At 36.5% G+C, this 15,804-nt stretch overlaps 1 protein-coding gene across 6 annotated transcripts in view; it reads left to right on the top strand.

Moving 5' to 3' along the window:
• CADM2 (cell adhesion molecule 2) overlaps positions 1 to 15,804 on the top strand; it is a 382,098-nt gene that overhangs the window by 272,172 nt on the left and 94,122 nt on the right. For all 6 annotated transcript variants that reach the window (XR_015734449.1, XR_015734448.1, XM_034420012.3 and 3 more), the window contains one exon: positions 14,874 to 15,026. Coding sequence is in view for 4 of the 6 variants with exons in the window: in XM_034420012.3 (XP_034275903.1) it covers positions 14,874 to 15,026 (153 nt within the window). In the remaining 2 variants the exon portion in view is untranslated. The remainder of the gene's footprint in view (positions 1 to 14,873; positions 15,027 to 15,804) is intronic.

Below are 15,804 nucleotides of genomic sequence, written 5' to 3'. Positions count from 1 at the left end.
TTCCACCCTTCTGTGTTTCCTATAGGGATATATTATGTGTTTTTCTTATCTCAAAAATATTTTCTCTTTCACTTACCTGTACCAATTTCCCACTTCTCCCTCAATAAATGCTTTACTTTGCAATGTACAGACAATAGAAGTCATCTTGATGAGGTACAGTAGCGCTGTTTTGCTTCTGGGCATCTTCAACATGTCCTGTAATAGGAAGGCATCTAATTGTATGTAAAATATGCAGAGTAAATTATAACAGCTGCTAAATGCACAGAAGGTGATATTTGAAACAACCTGAAGCAGAGTAATAAAGGACCTTTTATTTACTATTAGGACAGGACTGAGTGCTGTTCTAATCGTCAAGTAATTTTATTTGGCATCATTTGTAAAGTATGACAATCCTTTAAACTTTTCCACAGTTGTAACATATGGTGTATAATTTTATAAAAATATAGTTTTGTTTCATTTTTGTTGTGATTCTATCAAGCCCAGATACTTTTTAATAAAGAATGGTTTGTGAATATTTTTAACAGCCTTTGAGAATGACAGTGTTTTTTGAAGGGGTTGATAAGTTCATTGAAGACATGTCTGCCAAAATAAGATTTTAGAGATAATATACAATTATTGTAGGATAACAATTAGAAGAGCTTGCAAGGATTGGGGACCAAATGCCTTGTTGGTTTGATTCAATAGGCCTAATAATACAGGATTCAAATATTTTCATGTTTTCTTGTTCATATCTAGTCCAGAAATATAGATGGTGACCATTATTCTTGTAATTATGAAGTATAAAATGATTCTTTAACATCCATTTTCCTAGAAAATAGAGACTTGATAGCCTAACAAATTATTCTATACTAAGGTATGACTTTCACAAATAATTCATGACTATATCCATTTATGTTTATTCTGGATTAAGGTTAGTTTAGGATACTGTGTGATTTTGTTTATTCAGAGTAAGGTTGTAATCCAAACTGCATAAGCAAAGATCACTGTATTATCTTTTTCAATGCTACAGTGTCACACTTCTCAGGGAACCAAAGAATAGAAATTAAAGTGTATTATTCTTGTAATAATAAACCCTGATTATTACTTTATGCAGATCACTGATATTTAAAGGAGGAAAAATATTTGGAGTACATAGAACCAATGCTAAATTGTTTTTCTTTTATGATGGTCTGAATGTTTGTGAGATTAATGAAAGTGTTAGTTTGTTTTATTACTGAAAATCATTCCTATTTTTCCCTTAATTTTGTCAATAATCAGTTTTTATTACATACAGAGATAATGAAGTCTTTAAAACTTATGAGTGACTTCTTAGACATCAAGTAAACACAGTATTTGCTATATTAAAATGACAAAGATCAAATATTTAGGCAATCAATTGTGCTGTAAATCCTCACTATGTGGCATATTGGCTTTCATACTCGTTTATCTTCAGCTGCACTAAATGGAACAGTTGTAATCAAAGATATTAATAGTACAGTACAATTTCTGTAGGATTACAAATTGATTTAAAATGTATATTTCAGAATGTATCATTATGGTTAAAAAATATCAAAATGTTCATTCTGTTCCTAGCTATTAGAATGATTTTAAAATCCAGCTACAGTTCTGAGGGCAATACAGGATTGCAAACTATTTAGTTTATTATAAGGATTCCTTTGTTATGGAAATAACATCAAGAATCTACATGAAAATGATTACTACAAATACCTGGGCATCCTTCAAGTACACTGAAGACAATAAAAAGATTACACATGAATACATCAAGAGCGTGAAGGAGATCATAAAGTCCAAACTAAGTAGAAGAAAACACCATCAGGGCAATTAAAACTGGGCAAGTCCAGTCATTATTTACACCACTGGAATAGTGGACTGGCCTCAAGCAACCGAATGGAAAGAATAGAGGAAGCATAGGAAAAAAGCCCTTTACTTTCCCGCAGAACCGTATGACACCCATTTCACATCAAATTATGAAATCTCCTCGAGAATAAGCCCTGGTCTACGCACTAATGATGATGATGATGATGATGTCATCCATTCAACCGTGTCCAACTCTTGGCAACTCTATAGGCTAGGTCTCTCCACATCTTTTTTGTACTACTTTGACTCATTCTTGATACATCACTAATAGAATTTGCACAAGCATGAATGAAATTTGTCAAAAGCTGATCTTAGTTTAAATTTAAGACTATTTTCTCCAAGTTGATGGCCTGCATGTAAGAAAAAGAATGGAATTAGAAACTATAAAACTTGTACTTAATACTAAGAAGTACAAAGTTAGAGAAGTACAAAATTAGAGAGATAGAGAAAAAGTTTGGTTGCAAATACAATTTAACTTTTTTCCACAAAATATATTATTGTGATATAATCCCAGTTAAAATATATGAAGTATATTCATTTTAATAAAGTGTACATCTTAAAATATTATTCATTTGTATTGATTCAAATTTGAGGAAACTGTTTTTTAAAACTTTTGCAGATTTTTTTAAATAATATGTTTTACTTCAAAGTGCTTTTTCATAGTTTATTTGAATCAAATATTTATGATTCTAACAATTTGATCTCCCTGTTTCTGCATTTTTGCAATGGAAGTGTGGCCCCCTCACTCAAAAATCTCTATTAATAGAAAACTGACATTGTGATTTCTTAATGTGCTTGAGGATCCTGTCCTAGTAAACCTGTAAGGGGTTATTTTATTTTAAAGAATTTTAAAAGAATTTTCCATAAACTTCAATACAACATCTTGTATTACAGCTTACTACAAATTCTTCCTGTATGTTGGCCCAGTTAATATTTAAAAGGACAATGACAGTTCTTGCAGCTGGAAATACAACTCAGTAATTGGCATGTTACTAACAATCCACAAATTTGCTCATATGATTATTGATCATTTGTTAAGCATGCATAAGTTATTGGCTCTGTCCCCAGAATTTAGACATTATCAGAATAAAAATTGTCAATTTTTGAGGTTGGTGGCTGGGTAAAAATAACTCTGGAAAGGGAAATCAATAGTTGTCTGTTTGGTTTGGTTTGTTTTTAAAGGAAACACAATATTTTTGAGCAACATGCATTTGCTTTCTCCATTACTAGTAACATATACCTGAGACTGTTGTAGAACTAAACTAAAATAATGTATTCTAAACTCCTTTTATAATTTTTAATCTTCTACTTAGGACCAGGATGGGTACAGAGGCATTTGGCTTGGGTCTTTAAGTTAAAAGAAGCTTCAATTTTAGACATTTGTGAGGTGTGTGTGTGTTTTTTCAAATTATGCTCCTTTTATTTTTTTGTATCACTTTATTGATTTCTTTCAGAGAAGCTTGGTTTTATTTTCATGCGTCATCATACTAAAAACTGGAAGCGATATGAAATCTTTAAAATAATCAGTGCTGACACCATGCATGATTTATTTACAGCTTTCAGTAGTTTTAATTTATTTCTAAAAATACAAATTCATACAGCAAGGGGAACTAATGCATTTAGCACAATTCCAGTATTCCAGAAGAACATTATTGAGTTTGGGTTACTTCTCTGCATCTGCCTATCATATATATATATATATATATCTGAAACCTGACTACTTCATACATTTTCATGTCATTCCATTTCAGCATCTTTTACAGATTCAGCACTTAATCTCACCTATGCAAAAAGGCATTAGTCAATTAAATTGTGTGGTGCCCTTGGGCATAAAGCAAATATTCTAATTTCACAGCCAGGGAATTTTCCTTCTGGAGTTAAACATTTTCGGAAGGGGAGGGGGAGGATAAGTGAATGTCTGACAGTGACTCATATTTCAAGCAGGACTGTGTCTCTTGCTGCCTTTATTTCTAATTAAATGGAGTTTTGCCTGGAGATAGGATTTAAAATACCACTAAAAAAGTCATATGATTTTGATAGTTTGCAGTTCTCAGTTTTATGCTATTTTGGTAAACACAGCTTTAAAAATATGTTCTGTATAATGTTTGAGATGATCTCACATCTCTTCAGGATGGGGGTTAGTAAATATAATGACAGATCATACAATCTGATTACTTGTTGACATCACAGTTTAAATATATAGAGTAAGAATAAGTCATATTCTGAATTTTGATGAATGGACTAAAGTTGACTACTCATATATCAATATGTATGTGCATATGTATGTGTATATGTGTGTGTGTGAATATACAGTATATACATACACACATACACACAGAGACTATAAATATTATATATGGGCCTATACTGTATATAGACCTCCATATTCACTGGAAATTATTTAGTACATGGATCCAAATTCTGGCAACTGGCCAAATTTGGTTTCTGCTGTTCTTAATGTCCATGAGTAAAACTGGCTTCTAAATTGTGTAAGACAAAATTCAGCAACTAAAATAAATTAACTCTTGTTAATTTATTAACTCTAATTGTCATACAGGTAATCATTTATGTTAACAAACATTTTAACAATATTTTTGTAAGTAATGTAGATTTCTACCTTACTACATATATAAATTTATTCTGAGAATTCCAATTTTATAACTTGCAACACATATAAAACTTTTATTTTATAAAAATGCTTCTAGTATTTCATTTTTTGAAAGTATTGTTGTAAGTAATAGTTTATTTAACCTAGCTGAGTGTGTTTCAGTGACTGTTTGACTAAACCAAAGCTGACACATTATACAAAATTAAATATGATATCTAACTGCAGATTAAAATGCATACATTTTATTATATAGCTTAAATGTCAAATCTATTTTCACCTTCAATTTCTTCATGGAAAATGTATGTCAAAGAAATATTACAAAGTACTGACTAGAAGGATATCCATTCTTTTCTTATTTTGAATTTGTAAACAACTGCACATAAGTAATTCATTGGATTCAAATTTATGGAAAGTGGTGGGCTTAACTTTGTGCCATATTAAGGTTGTCAACTTTTGTTCATTCAGGGATTCATTGAAACAGTTTGACCAGGGAAACCAACAACTATATGGATTTTTTTTCAGGGCACGTTTATTCTGATCGACCTACCCACCTATCCATTTATTTATTTGATTTAGAAGGCTGTCCAACTCTGTAAGGCTCTTGACTCAAAGATGTATGAAACTTTATGAAGGTAGTATCGCAAATAAATAATATGATAATATTTTAATTCAGTCTTAGTGATTGCATTAATGGCAAAAACAGTTTATTTGTTTATTCAACTCCTATGCCCATTTCACCAAAGCAATTCTTTATAAGTCAAGGAAATTAAAAGAAAAGAAAAGGATTATTTTAGCAAACTTGTCATAATGCAATATTAGCACTGTATTGCTCAGACACCACTATTGTTAATAAGATGTGATTATTACAGGATTTTTAAAAATCAATAAAGTTGCCTCTAAAAGTTGTTGAAAAAGGAAAGCAAAGTTAGATTGGAAAAGCCAATAATAAATAACAAAACCCTGAAACCATCAATATCCTTTTTCAAACGTAAGTGCACACTGTGTGCCTGAGACCATGCCCGTGTCTGCCTCCTGTCAATCACACACATTCTTTTATTAGTCTAAGATAGAAAATAAACAACAAGACTGACAGCTTTGTGTCCTTTGGCATTTTTATGTCACCATCATAAAAAGAAGAGGGTATTATGTCATCAGTCAAGTCTGTCAAGTTTGCTTTGGGATGCTGTTTGTCTTTAAAGATTTTGTCTATCTGCCTATCCACTTTCTAATTTACTTACCTATCTTCAAGCTACTTATTATATATTGTTAATTCCAGATAGTTGCTGCAAATATTAATTTTCTAAAATTGTTTTAGATAAGGTGTACATAATTCAAACCTACATTGGCTGGTAAGAGTGATTTGCAATGAATTCATTAGATTATTAACAAACTTTCCAGTATGCACACAAGTACATATCTCTCCCCCTCCCCATATACCTAAAATAAATTGCTGCCGTGAAAAACATCCAAGATAATTGAGAATTTTTTTTTTTATTGAATGGTACTATTATGATTGAATGGTACTTTTGTCAAGGAAACAATAAATTTCTCAAATTATAGTTCTATAATTCTGTTATGTACACATGATTAAAAACTAAACATTCTTTTTTAAAACTTTAAATCTCTACCTTTGATTCAAGATATTAAGTGATCAGAATGTTGTTAGTTCTCTGCCTAAATACATACCTCTTTGGGTGTTTTGTTTTTGTTGTTAGGTTATTTCAAATTGTTGTAATATTTCCATTTTCTGGGAATACGGAAATGGGCCTGTTTCCATTTTCTGAAATGATGTGCCTGGTTTTGGTGGGTTTATTTACTGTATTATTCTGACCAAAATAATTTTGTTCTTTTAAATTTGATGAAACACAACCAAAGGTTGCAGCTTAAATAAAATGATGCTTGTTCTCATAGAGATTGTTAAGCAACTGAAACTACAATAACAATATTATATCAACTGCCTATGTATTCCTAGTAAAAACTCATTTCTTTTCTTCTGTCTCTTCATTCCAAGTTATTCCTTGTCATAGATATCTAAAACGTTTAAATCGTGGCAACCATATTATTTCTAAAAGGAGGAAGAATGGCTCAGTAATGGCTCAAAAATATGGCCTGTTCATGTGCAGTTAAAATAAATAATAAGAAATCGATTCAATTTCCATATGAATGTCATAATAAATGCACTACTTAAGAAAAATGTAAGGGTATCTACGGAAAACCTGACCCATTCATTAAGTGGAATGAACTTAAACTGAAAAAAAATGAATGTGAAAAGTAATTCTGAAAGTTGAAGAAACTCAGAACAAAGCAAACTGAACTGTAGAATTTTAAGAACAAAAGAGAAGCCAAAGCTTGGACAAGAGGAAATATTACAATGATATATATAATGATATATAATGATATGATATTAATTATGGAAAAGGGCATGACATTTTTGTAAAGTCTTCAAAAAGGTCTGAAGAATTGAGATGGGAATTCCAATTTTGAATTGGTATACTGAAGGACCCCAACTGGTAAATAGTAGCTGACACAAAGATGAAAAATCTCTAGTACTACACGATAAATTAAGATAAGCACTCTGGTCATTACTAAATCAGAACATTCTCAGATTTGATAGAATATCCACAGAAATACTGCAAGCAAAGAAGAGGAATCAGTTTTAATCAAATATGCCAGCAAATTGGAGTATTTCCTTCTTTATTTTCCCTAACATTTTCTTCATCTCTCTCCATTCTACTCCTTTATCAATAGCAAGGCATAAAAGAGCATATATGCATTCTTAACTGGCACTGTTAGTGTAGATTAATACTTACCAATTAAATCTCCAATCTGTGTTTAATATTTTGGAAGTACCTACTTCATTTCAGATTATTTTATAAAAGTCATGATTCTCTTTATGCAACACAGTCAGCAAATAAAATGTATATCCTCTCAAAGGTAGGTTCATTCATTCTTAATGCATTATGAGTTACCACATGTTTGGTATAGTAAACGGAAAGGATTATCTAGCCAATAAAGCTGAGATTATGGTACTCTATTGTCCTATGCAAAGAATATGAAGGAGCAATTTGCAATTTTGTTAAAGCATCCAGGTTTTTACAAGAATCACACGCATACTTCAGGAGCTGTTTTCATGTTTGTATAGTAACTGCATATTCACTTCATTAGTGGCTCTTGTGGAAGTATTGTCTGCACATGAACATTCATGTAAAGAGAGACAGAAACAGCTTTTGCAGATGTTCTGTGAAACTTGCAAAAATCAGGCTTTTTTAAAAAAAGGTGCTTTGTTCACACTCCTACACATTGCAGCTTTGGAAATGTTTACATATTTACATATATTTTACACCCTCACAGACACAATTCAGATAATTGAAGACCAAGAATTAAATATAACATAGTAGTTAAATTATTGGACTCCTGCCAAGGAGGTCCTCATTAGAATCCTCACTGAGACTCTCATCTTGGAACAATTTAGGAGTGACTGCAAAATTATCATTCATTTCACTACAATAATGTTGGTTATATCCTACATTCATTGTAGAATATTTCCAGGGCAAAAGGAGGGTTATAAATGCAATCAGCTTAATCAACATTATATAAATTCTACTGAATAATCTTTTCTGCTATGTCTTTTTATGCTGTTTTTTTAATATGAGATTCATCCTTCATTTTTGCATATTGGTTAGCTTTCATTGTGTTTTCTTGATAAATCTCAAATAATTAAATATGCTTACTCATTTATGTTTGTCTATGATCATAATAAACAATTTATTTAATTATTAATTTACTTAGTGTGCCCACTGATAAGTTTTGTGTTTAAGGGATTTTCACCATTTAAATTTGCAGTTTTATTTTTTAAAAAATAAAAAATAATAAAATTAAATTAAATTAAATTAAAAAGGCTCCGGATGACGCTGTGCAATGCCAGGTCTGTGGTAAATAAAGCCCCCCTCATTTACGACCTTATTCAGGAGGGGGAAGTGGACCTGGCGGGTTTTACGGAGACCTGGTTGGGTCCGGAGGGGGGGTGCCCCTTGTTGAAATGTGCCCACCAGGTTTCCGTGCATTCCATCAGCCGAAGGCCCAGGGTAGGGGCGGGGGGTGGCGGCTATTATTAAAGAATGTCTTTGTCCAAGGGAGGCCACTGTACCTCAGATAGCTGGATGTGAGTCCCTCCTTGTGAAGTGGGTCGTGGGGTGCAGATGGGCTTGCTGATTGCATACATGGCTCCCTGCCACGTAGTGGCGGCCCTGGCCGAGCTGCTCAACATAATAGCCGGGGTGGCGGTGGATACCCCCAGACTTATGGTCATGGGGGATTTCAACCTGCCATCCATCAGTGAAAAGTCAGAAGCAGCCCGGGAGTTCATGGCTTCCATGACGGCCATGGACCTGACCCAGTTAGTTTAATGTCCTACTCACATGGGGGGACACACTCTGGACCTGATTTTTGTCTCTGGTCAGTGGTTGAATGATTTAGAAACAGGGATATAGTCACCAAGCCCTTGTCATGGTCAGATCATTCACTCCTTCGACTCAACTTTCGAGCCACTAACCTCCACCACAGGGAGATGGAACTGACCAGGTGGTTCCATCCCAGGCGCCTGAGGGAGCCGGATAGGTTCCTGACGGAGCTTGGGCCATTCCCTGAGGCTCTGGTTCATGACTCGACTGAAGAACTGGTGGCCACCTGGGATAGGGTGGCCGCTGGAGCTTTGGACCGTGTCATGCCTTTGCGGCCTCTGACCTGGTGCCGATCACAATTGGCTCCCTGGTTTTCCGAGGAGCTGAGGGAGATGAAGCACCAGAAAAGATGCCTAGAGAGCAATTGGAGGGCCAGCCACTCTGAATCTGACCAAACACTGGTGAGGTCTCATATTAAGATCTAGCTAGTGGCGATAAGGGCGGCAAAATCAAACTATTTTTCTGCTCTTATTGCATCTGCAGAGAACTACCCAGCAGCCCTGTTTAGGTGACCCGCTCCTTTCTCCATCTGGGAGCAAGGGAAGACCCCTTGCAGGGTAGGGCTGAGGATTTTGTGCAATTCCTGCATGACAAAGTCACTCAGATTCGGGAAGGCCTGGACTCCGACTGGGTAGATTCAGATGGGGTGACGGAGGTGGGTCTCGAGAGTGTTATCTGGGAGGGGTTTGACCTTGAGACTCCCAAGGACATGGACAGGATTCTGGGTCAGCTTAGCGCTGCCACATGTTTATTGGACCTGGGTTCCTCCTGGTTGGTACTGGCCTCCCGGGCGGTTACATGAGGCTGGCTCCAGGGGATTATTAACGCTTCTCTGAGTGAGGGTTTCTTCCCTCCCTCCCTGAAAGAGGCAGTGGTGAGGCCCCTCCTCAAGAAGCCTTCCCTGGACCCAGCTGTATTAGCAAACTATCGTCCAGTCTCCAACCTTCGCTTTGTGGTGAAGGTTGTTGAGAGCGTGGTGGCGCGATAACTCCCCCAGTACCTGGATGAAGCTGTCTATCTAGATCCATACCAGTTGGGCTTCAGGGCAGGGTACAGCATGGAAATGGCATTGGTCGCATTGGTTGATGATCTCTGGAGGGCTCAGGATAGGGGTTGTTCCTCTGTCCTGGTCCTATTAGATCTCTCAGCAGCTTTTGATAGCATCAACTATGGTATCATGCTGCGCCGATTGGAGGGGTTGGGAGTGGGGGACACCATGTTGCGGTGGTTCTCCTCCTTCCTCTCTGACCGTACGCAGTTTGTGTTGGCAGGGGGACAGAGGTCGACCTCAAGGCGCCTTGTTTGTGGGGTGCCACAAGGGTCGGTGCTCTCGCCCCTTCTGTTCAACATTTATGTGAAGCTGCTGGGTGAGGTCATCCGTGGTTTTGGGCTGAAGTTCCATCAGTACGCTGATGATACTCAGCTGTACAGCTCCACCCCGGACCACCCCATTGATGTCCTTGACGTGATGTCCTGGTGCCTGGAGGCCGTACAGATCTGGATGGGGAGAAACAAGCTCAGACTCAAACTTTCCAAGACCGAGTGGCTGTGGCTTCCGGCGTCCCGATATAGCCAGCTAGCTCCATCGCTGACTATTGGGCGCAAGATCTTGGCCCCTCAGAGAGGGCTCGCAACTTGGGTGTTCTCCTGGATGTGCGGCTGTCTTTAGAGGACCATATGACGGCTGTGGCCAGAGGAGCCAGGGAATCAGGTTCGCCTGATTCACCAGTTGCGTCCCTTTCTGGACTGTGCCACCTTGCGCACAGTCACTCACGCCCTCGTCCCGTCCCGTCTGGACTACTGTAATGCTCTCTACATGGGGCTCCCCTTGAAGAGCACTCGGAGGCTCCAACTGTTCCAGAATGCGGCCGCGTGGGTGATTATGGGGGCGACACGGCACACCCATGTAACACCTGTCCTGCGCAAGCTGCACTGGCTCCCGGTGGTCTTCCGGGTGCGATTCAAGGTGTTGGTTACCACCGTTAAAGCGTTCCATGGCTTAGGACCTGGGTATGTACAGGATCGCCTTCTGCCACCGATAGCCTCCTACCGGCCAATACGCTCCCACAGAGAGGGACTCCTCAGGGTGCCGTCGGCCAAACAATGTTGACTGGTGACACCCAGGGAGAGAACCTTCTCTGTGGAGGCACCTGCCCTCTGGAATGAACTGCCCCTGGAGATTCGCATGATCTCTGACCTCCGTACCTTTTGCCGTGCCCTTAAGACTCTTTTGTTCCAACAGGCCGGGCTGGCTTAGCAAATGAATTCTAAATCGGGTGTTTGTAGTTTTTTAACATAAGGGCCAAATTTTATATATATATTGATTTTAAATTGTTTTTAATTGTTTTGGTATATGTTTGTTTTAATATGGCTGTACACCGCCCTGAGTCCTTCGGGAGAAGGGCGGTATAGAAATTTAATAAACTAACTAACTAACTAACTAAATTTATTTTTATTGATTTTACAACAACAACACAACACAATACAACATACAAAACACAAACTCATGATACTACCGTATTTTCCAGCGTATAAGGTGACTTTTTAACACATGAAAATCTTCTCAAAAGTCGGGGGTCATCTTATACGTGGGGTGTCGTTCTCCTGTAACCAGGCTGACCAGCCCGAAAGACTCTGACGAGCCTTAAATGGCTCTGGCGATCCAAGCGCTGACGATCCCAGCTTTGCCTGCTAATCAGGCAATTCAGCTGAGATGCCAGAGCCATGTAAAAGAAAAAAACTTTTTTTCCTTTTATGTGGCTCTGCAAGCTCTGACGATCCCAGCTAAGTTGCCTGCCAATCAGACAACGCAGCTGGGATCGCCAGAGCCATTGATCCAAGCTCTGACGATCCCAGCTGAGTTGCCTGCTAATCAGGCAACTCAGCTGGGATTGCCAGAGCCCTGTAAAAGAAAAAAAGTTTTCCCCCTCCAGCTTGCTTACCTTAGCTGCTAATTGCAACGCTTGCCTTGCTTCGCTTGCCTGAATCCATTCCATCAGCAAGCCACTCCCTGCCTGCAATCAAACAGGCAGGAATTGTGGACTTCAACTCCCAGAATTCCTCAGCCAGCAAAACAAAGCTGGTTGAGGAATTCTGGGAGTTGAAGTCTACAAGTCTTAAAGTTACCAAGGTTGGAGACCCCTGTTCTATTGGGTAAGTTTTTTTCCCCTTTGGGAGCTTTAAAAAAAATAGTTAATTGGGGTTTTTTTTAGTTGTTCTTTTTTAGACCTAGCCATTTAAAGTTTAGGAAGTTTTAAATTTGGTTTTCATATAAAAATAAAAATAAAATAATATTTGTGCAGCTTTCTGAGATTTAGTGTGTTTCTGTAGTGTTTCACTCTAACTACACAAACACACAAAATCTCACAAAGCTGTATGTGGAATTTTGTGTGTGTAAAGTGTGAAAGTTGTTTTTTTGGGCTTTTTGTGGCTGTGTGAAGTTCCTGCTTGTTGCAGGGGCCATTTTGGGTCTAGCACAGCTGCTTTTACATTGTGGGTGAGCCTGTTGTGTTGTGTGTGTGTAAAGTGTGAAAGTTGTTTTTTTGGGCTTTTTGTGGCTGTGTGAGGTTCCTGCTTGTTGCAGGGGCCATTTTGGGTCTAGCACAGCTGCTTTTACATTGTGGGTGAGCCAGTTGATGTTTTTTAATTTTTATTTGGTGTGCGTTGGAAGAGGGGTAGTCTTATACGGTGAGTATAGCCCAAACCCTATATTTTAACAGGAAAAGTCGGGGGTTTTGTCTTATACGCCCAGTCGTCTTATACGCCGGAAAATACGGTATATACATTCCCCATTTTTCCCATCCTTTATTATCTTTATCTTTATCGTCCCTTTATTTTTAATTTTCTTCATTTACAATATTTTACACATTTGTCACCTTCTCTCCATCGTTTATTCACGTTTACTTTCCCTAATCTTGAGCCACTCATACCACTTAGTACATACTTGTTAATATTCTGTATCTTCCTTTTCTTTTATTTCTTTCATTAATTTATCCATCTCCACACAGTCCAGGATTTCCTTAATTACTTCTTCCTCTGTTGGGATCTTTTTACTTCTCCAGGACTATCCTTGCCACTGTAATTATATGCAGAATCAAATATCTAATTTCTTTGCTGTAAGTTCTGTTCAATATCCCCAGTAAAAACATTTCTGATTTCCAATCCACATTATCTCTTCTATCCAACTTCTAATTTTAATTCAATATTTTTTCACATTGGGACATGTCCACTAGAGATGATAATATGTTCCAGGGACTTTTTTACATTGCCAACAATTTGGAGAATTTTTCGGAGACATTTTAGCAAGTCGTACTGTGTGAAGTGCCATCTGTAGAACATTTTTAATTAGTTTCCTTGAATGACGTTGAAAGAGTCAATTTAATGTTTATTTCACAAAATTTTTCCCATTTCTCCAATTCTATATTGTAACCAAAATTTTTGGCCCTCTAATCATGGTCTCTTTAACTACCTCTTCTTCCATTTTATACCTCAGTAGATATTGGTATATATTACTAATTAATTTTATCTAATTCTTGCGGCTCCTTTCGTATTTCATATAACTTTTTATCTCTTACAAATTTAGATTGCACTTGTGCATAAATTTGCTGTTTTAATGATTCTTCTCACATTCATTTTTAATTTTACTATTTTCAAAAAATAAATACCTTTTATGGTAAAGAAAATGATTTGTTTATATAAGCTTGCACAGATAAACATGCTTTAGAATAAGGAGGAAGAATGTGTAGCATTCAAGATACTATTAACATATTTTTAGCAGAGATCTAAGGTAAAGGTTTCTATTTGAAAAATACAAGTAGTTCTCGACTTATGACCACAATTAAACCCCAAATTTCCATTGCTAAGCAAGGCAGTTCAATGAGTTTTGCCCCATTTTATGAGTTTTCTTGCCACAGTTGGCAAATGAATCACTGCAGCTGTTAAATTAGTAACACGGTTATTGTCAGAAGATCACACAAGGTGACTATATAATCCAAGGTTACTACAGCTGTCATAAATACATGCCAGTTGCCAAGGATCTAAATTTTGACCATGTGACCATAGAGGATGCTGCAATAATTGCAAGAATAAAAAATGGTTATAAGTCAATTTTTTTCAGTGTTCTACTAACTTTGAACAGTCACTAAACAAATGGTTGTAAGTTGAGAACTACCTGTATACGAATGAATGATTTGCAGGAAAGAAATTGTGAACTGGAAATGGCTGCACTGAAAGAATGGGATAAAGTGAAATAAAGAGCTGGTGACTAGACTGATTCCTCTCTAGACAAAGGGAAGACTTGAGATCATCTAAAAGTGCTTCATGCAATTGCTCCTGTCAAAGAGACTGAAGACTTTTCTATTTTGCAAAAAAATGTCAGATTATTATTACAAACAGCAAGCAGTGTAAATACATATACTTCAAAAGACCTATAACATATAAAAATGGAATGAACGTTAGCTTTGTGTTTTATATCTCTCTTGACAATGACTATGCTTTGTTTGATTTTAACAATGTATTGCCTTGCAAAAAGAGTATTTACAAAACTAAAACTTTTTTTCCTTTTTCTTTCCACCTTTGTTTTAGAACAGGGGTGTCAAACTCACGGCCCATGGGCTGGATGCATCACACACAGGCCACACCCACGCAGCTCCATGAAGGGGAAAAATGTCGCAAAACGTCACATGACAGCATGAGGCCGCGAGTTTGACACCTGTTTTTTATAACATTAATGCATTTTTCAAACTGTCTTTTATAAAAAATTGTGCATATGAACAGCACACTTTATCTGCTAACAACATTTATTTTTTTAAGTTAAACTATACTGCACATAGGCTAGTCTTCTAACTCCAAATTAAAATTGTCGATTTTTAATAAATACATATATATATAAATAAATATTTCTTTTCTTTCTTTCTTTCTTCTTTTTTTTTTTTTTGTTTTGTTTACAGCCTTGAGGGACAATAGGATTGAACTGCTTCGAGCTTCATGGCATGAATTGACCATTAGAGTCACCGATGTTTCATTGTCAGATGAAGGGCAATATACCTGTTCTTTATTTACTATGCCTGTCAAGACATCCAAGGCTTTTCTGACTGTTCTAGGTAAGAATGTCATACTGAAAATAATGTAAGTTGGAAGAGCATATTCAGTGGTTACTAACACTTCCTAAAAATCTTAGCAGAAAATAGCTGTAGATCAGTATAGCACTCAGACCCAAGAAAAAAAAAACTTGTTTACCCTTTGACCTATACAGCTTCTTCTCCCCTTTCATCTTTAGTTCCAATCATGAATAGAGTGGAAATTATTTCTTTTGTTCTAGTTCAGTTAGTTTAATTGTTAATTCAATTTATCGCCTAATAAGCAAACTGTGATTAAAATGGATAAAATACAGCACATCAATTTCATAAAATGTGGTTCAAAGTTGGCTTGTTTCCACTCTTCATAATTGAAATTAATTAGAATTAATCTAGGCTGAACTTGGTAAATTATGGTTTCTAAAAACCATGAACTGAATCGTTCAAATTATTCAAGTGTGAAAAGTCAAAGGTAAAGAGAGGATATATAAGATGAGGGGAAAGAAGAAGTTTTGTGCTAAAATCCATACCAAATACAAATGCTAATATTTTGGGAGTGTAACAGGCAGTGTTGAATGCAAGAAAATAAATAAATAAGGAAGTTACATCCCAATTTACATTTATATTAGCTCTATGTATCAGAATGCATTATGTCCATTACTGACTTTTTGTACTGTTAAATAATAATTTTATGAGTGCTGCATATACCTTCCTGGTTACTAGACAATACAGAAAGTAAATTTCTACATTTTGTAGGCATGAAGAAAAATTGCTCACAAAACACAAATGATGGGATTTTGAAGAA

Source organism: Pantherophis guttatus, chromosome 5 (assembly GCF_059756535.1).
Source record: "Pantherophis guttatus breed Tessera chromosome 5, ASM5975653v1, whole genome shotgun sequence".
Lineage (NCBI taxonomy): Eukaryota > Metazoa > Chordata > Lepidosauria > Squamata > Colubridae > Pantherophis > Pantherophis guttatus.
This window is presented reverse-complemented; position numbering and strand designations above follow the sequence as displayed.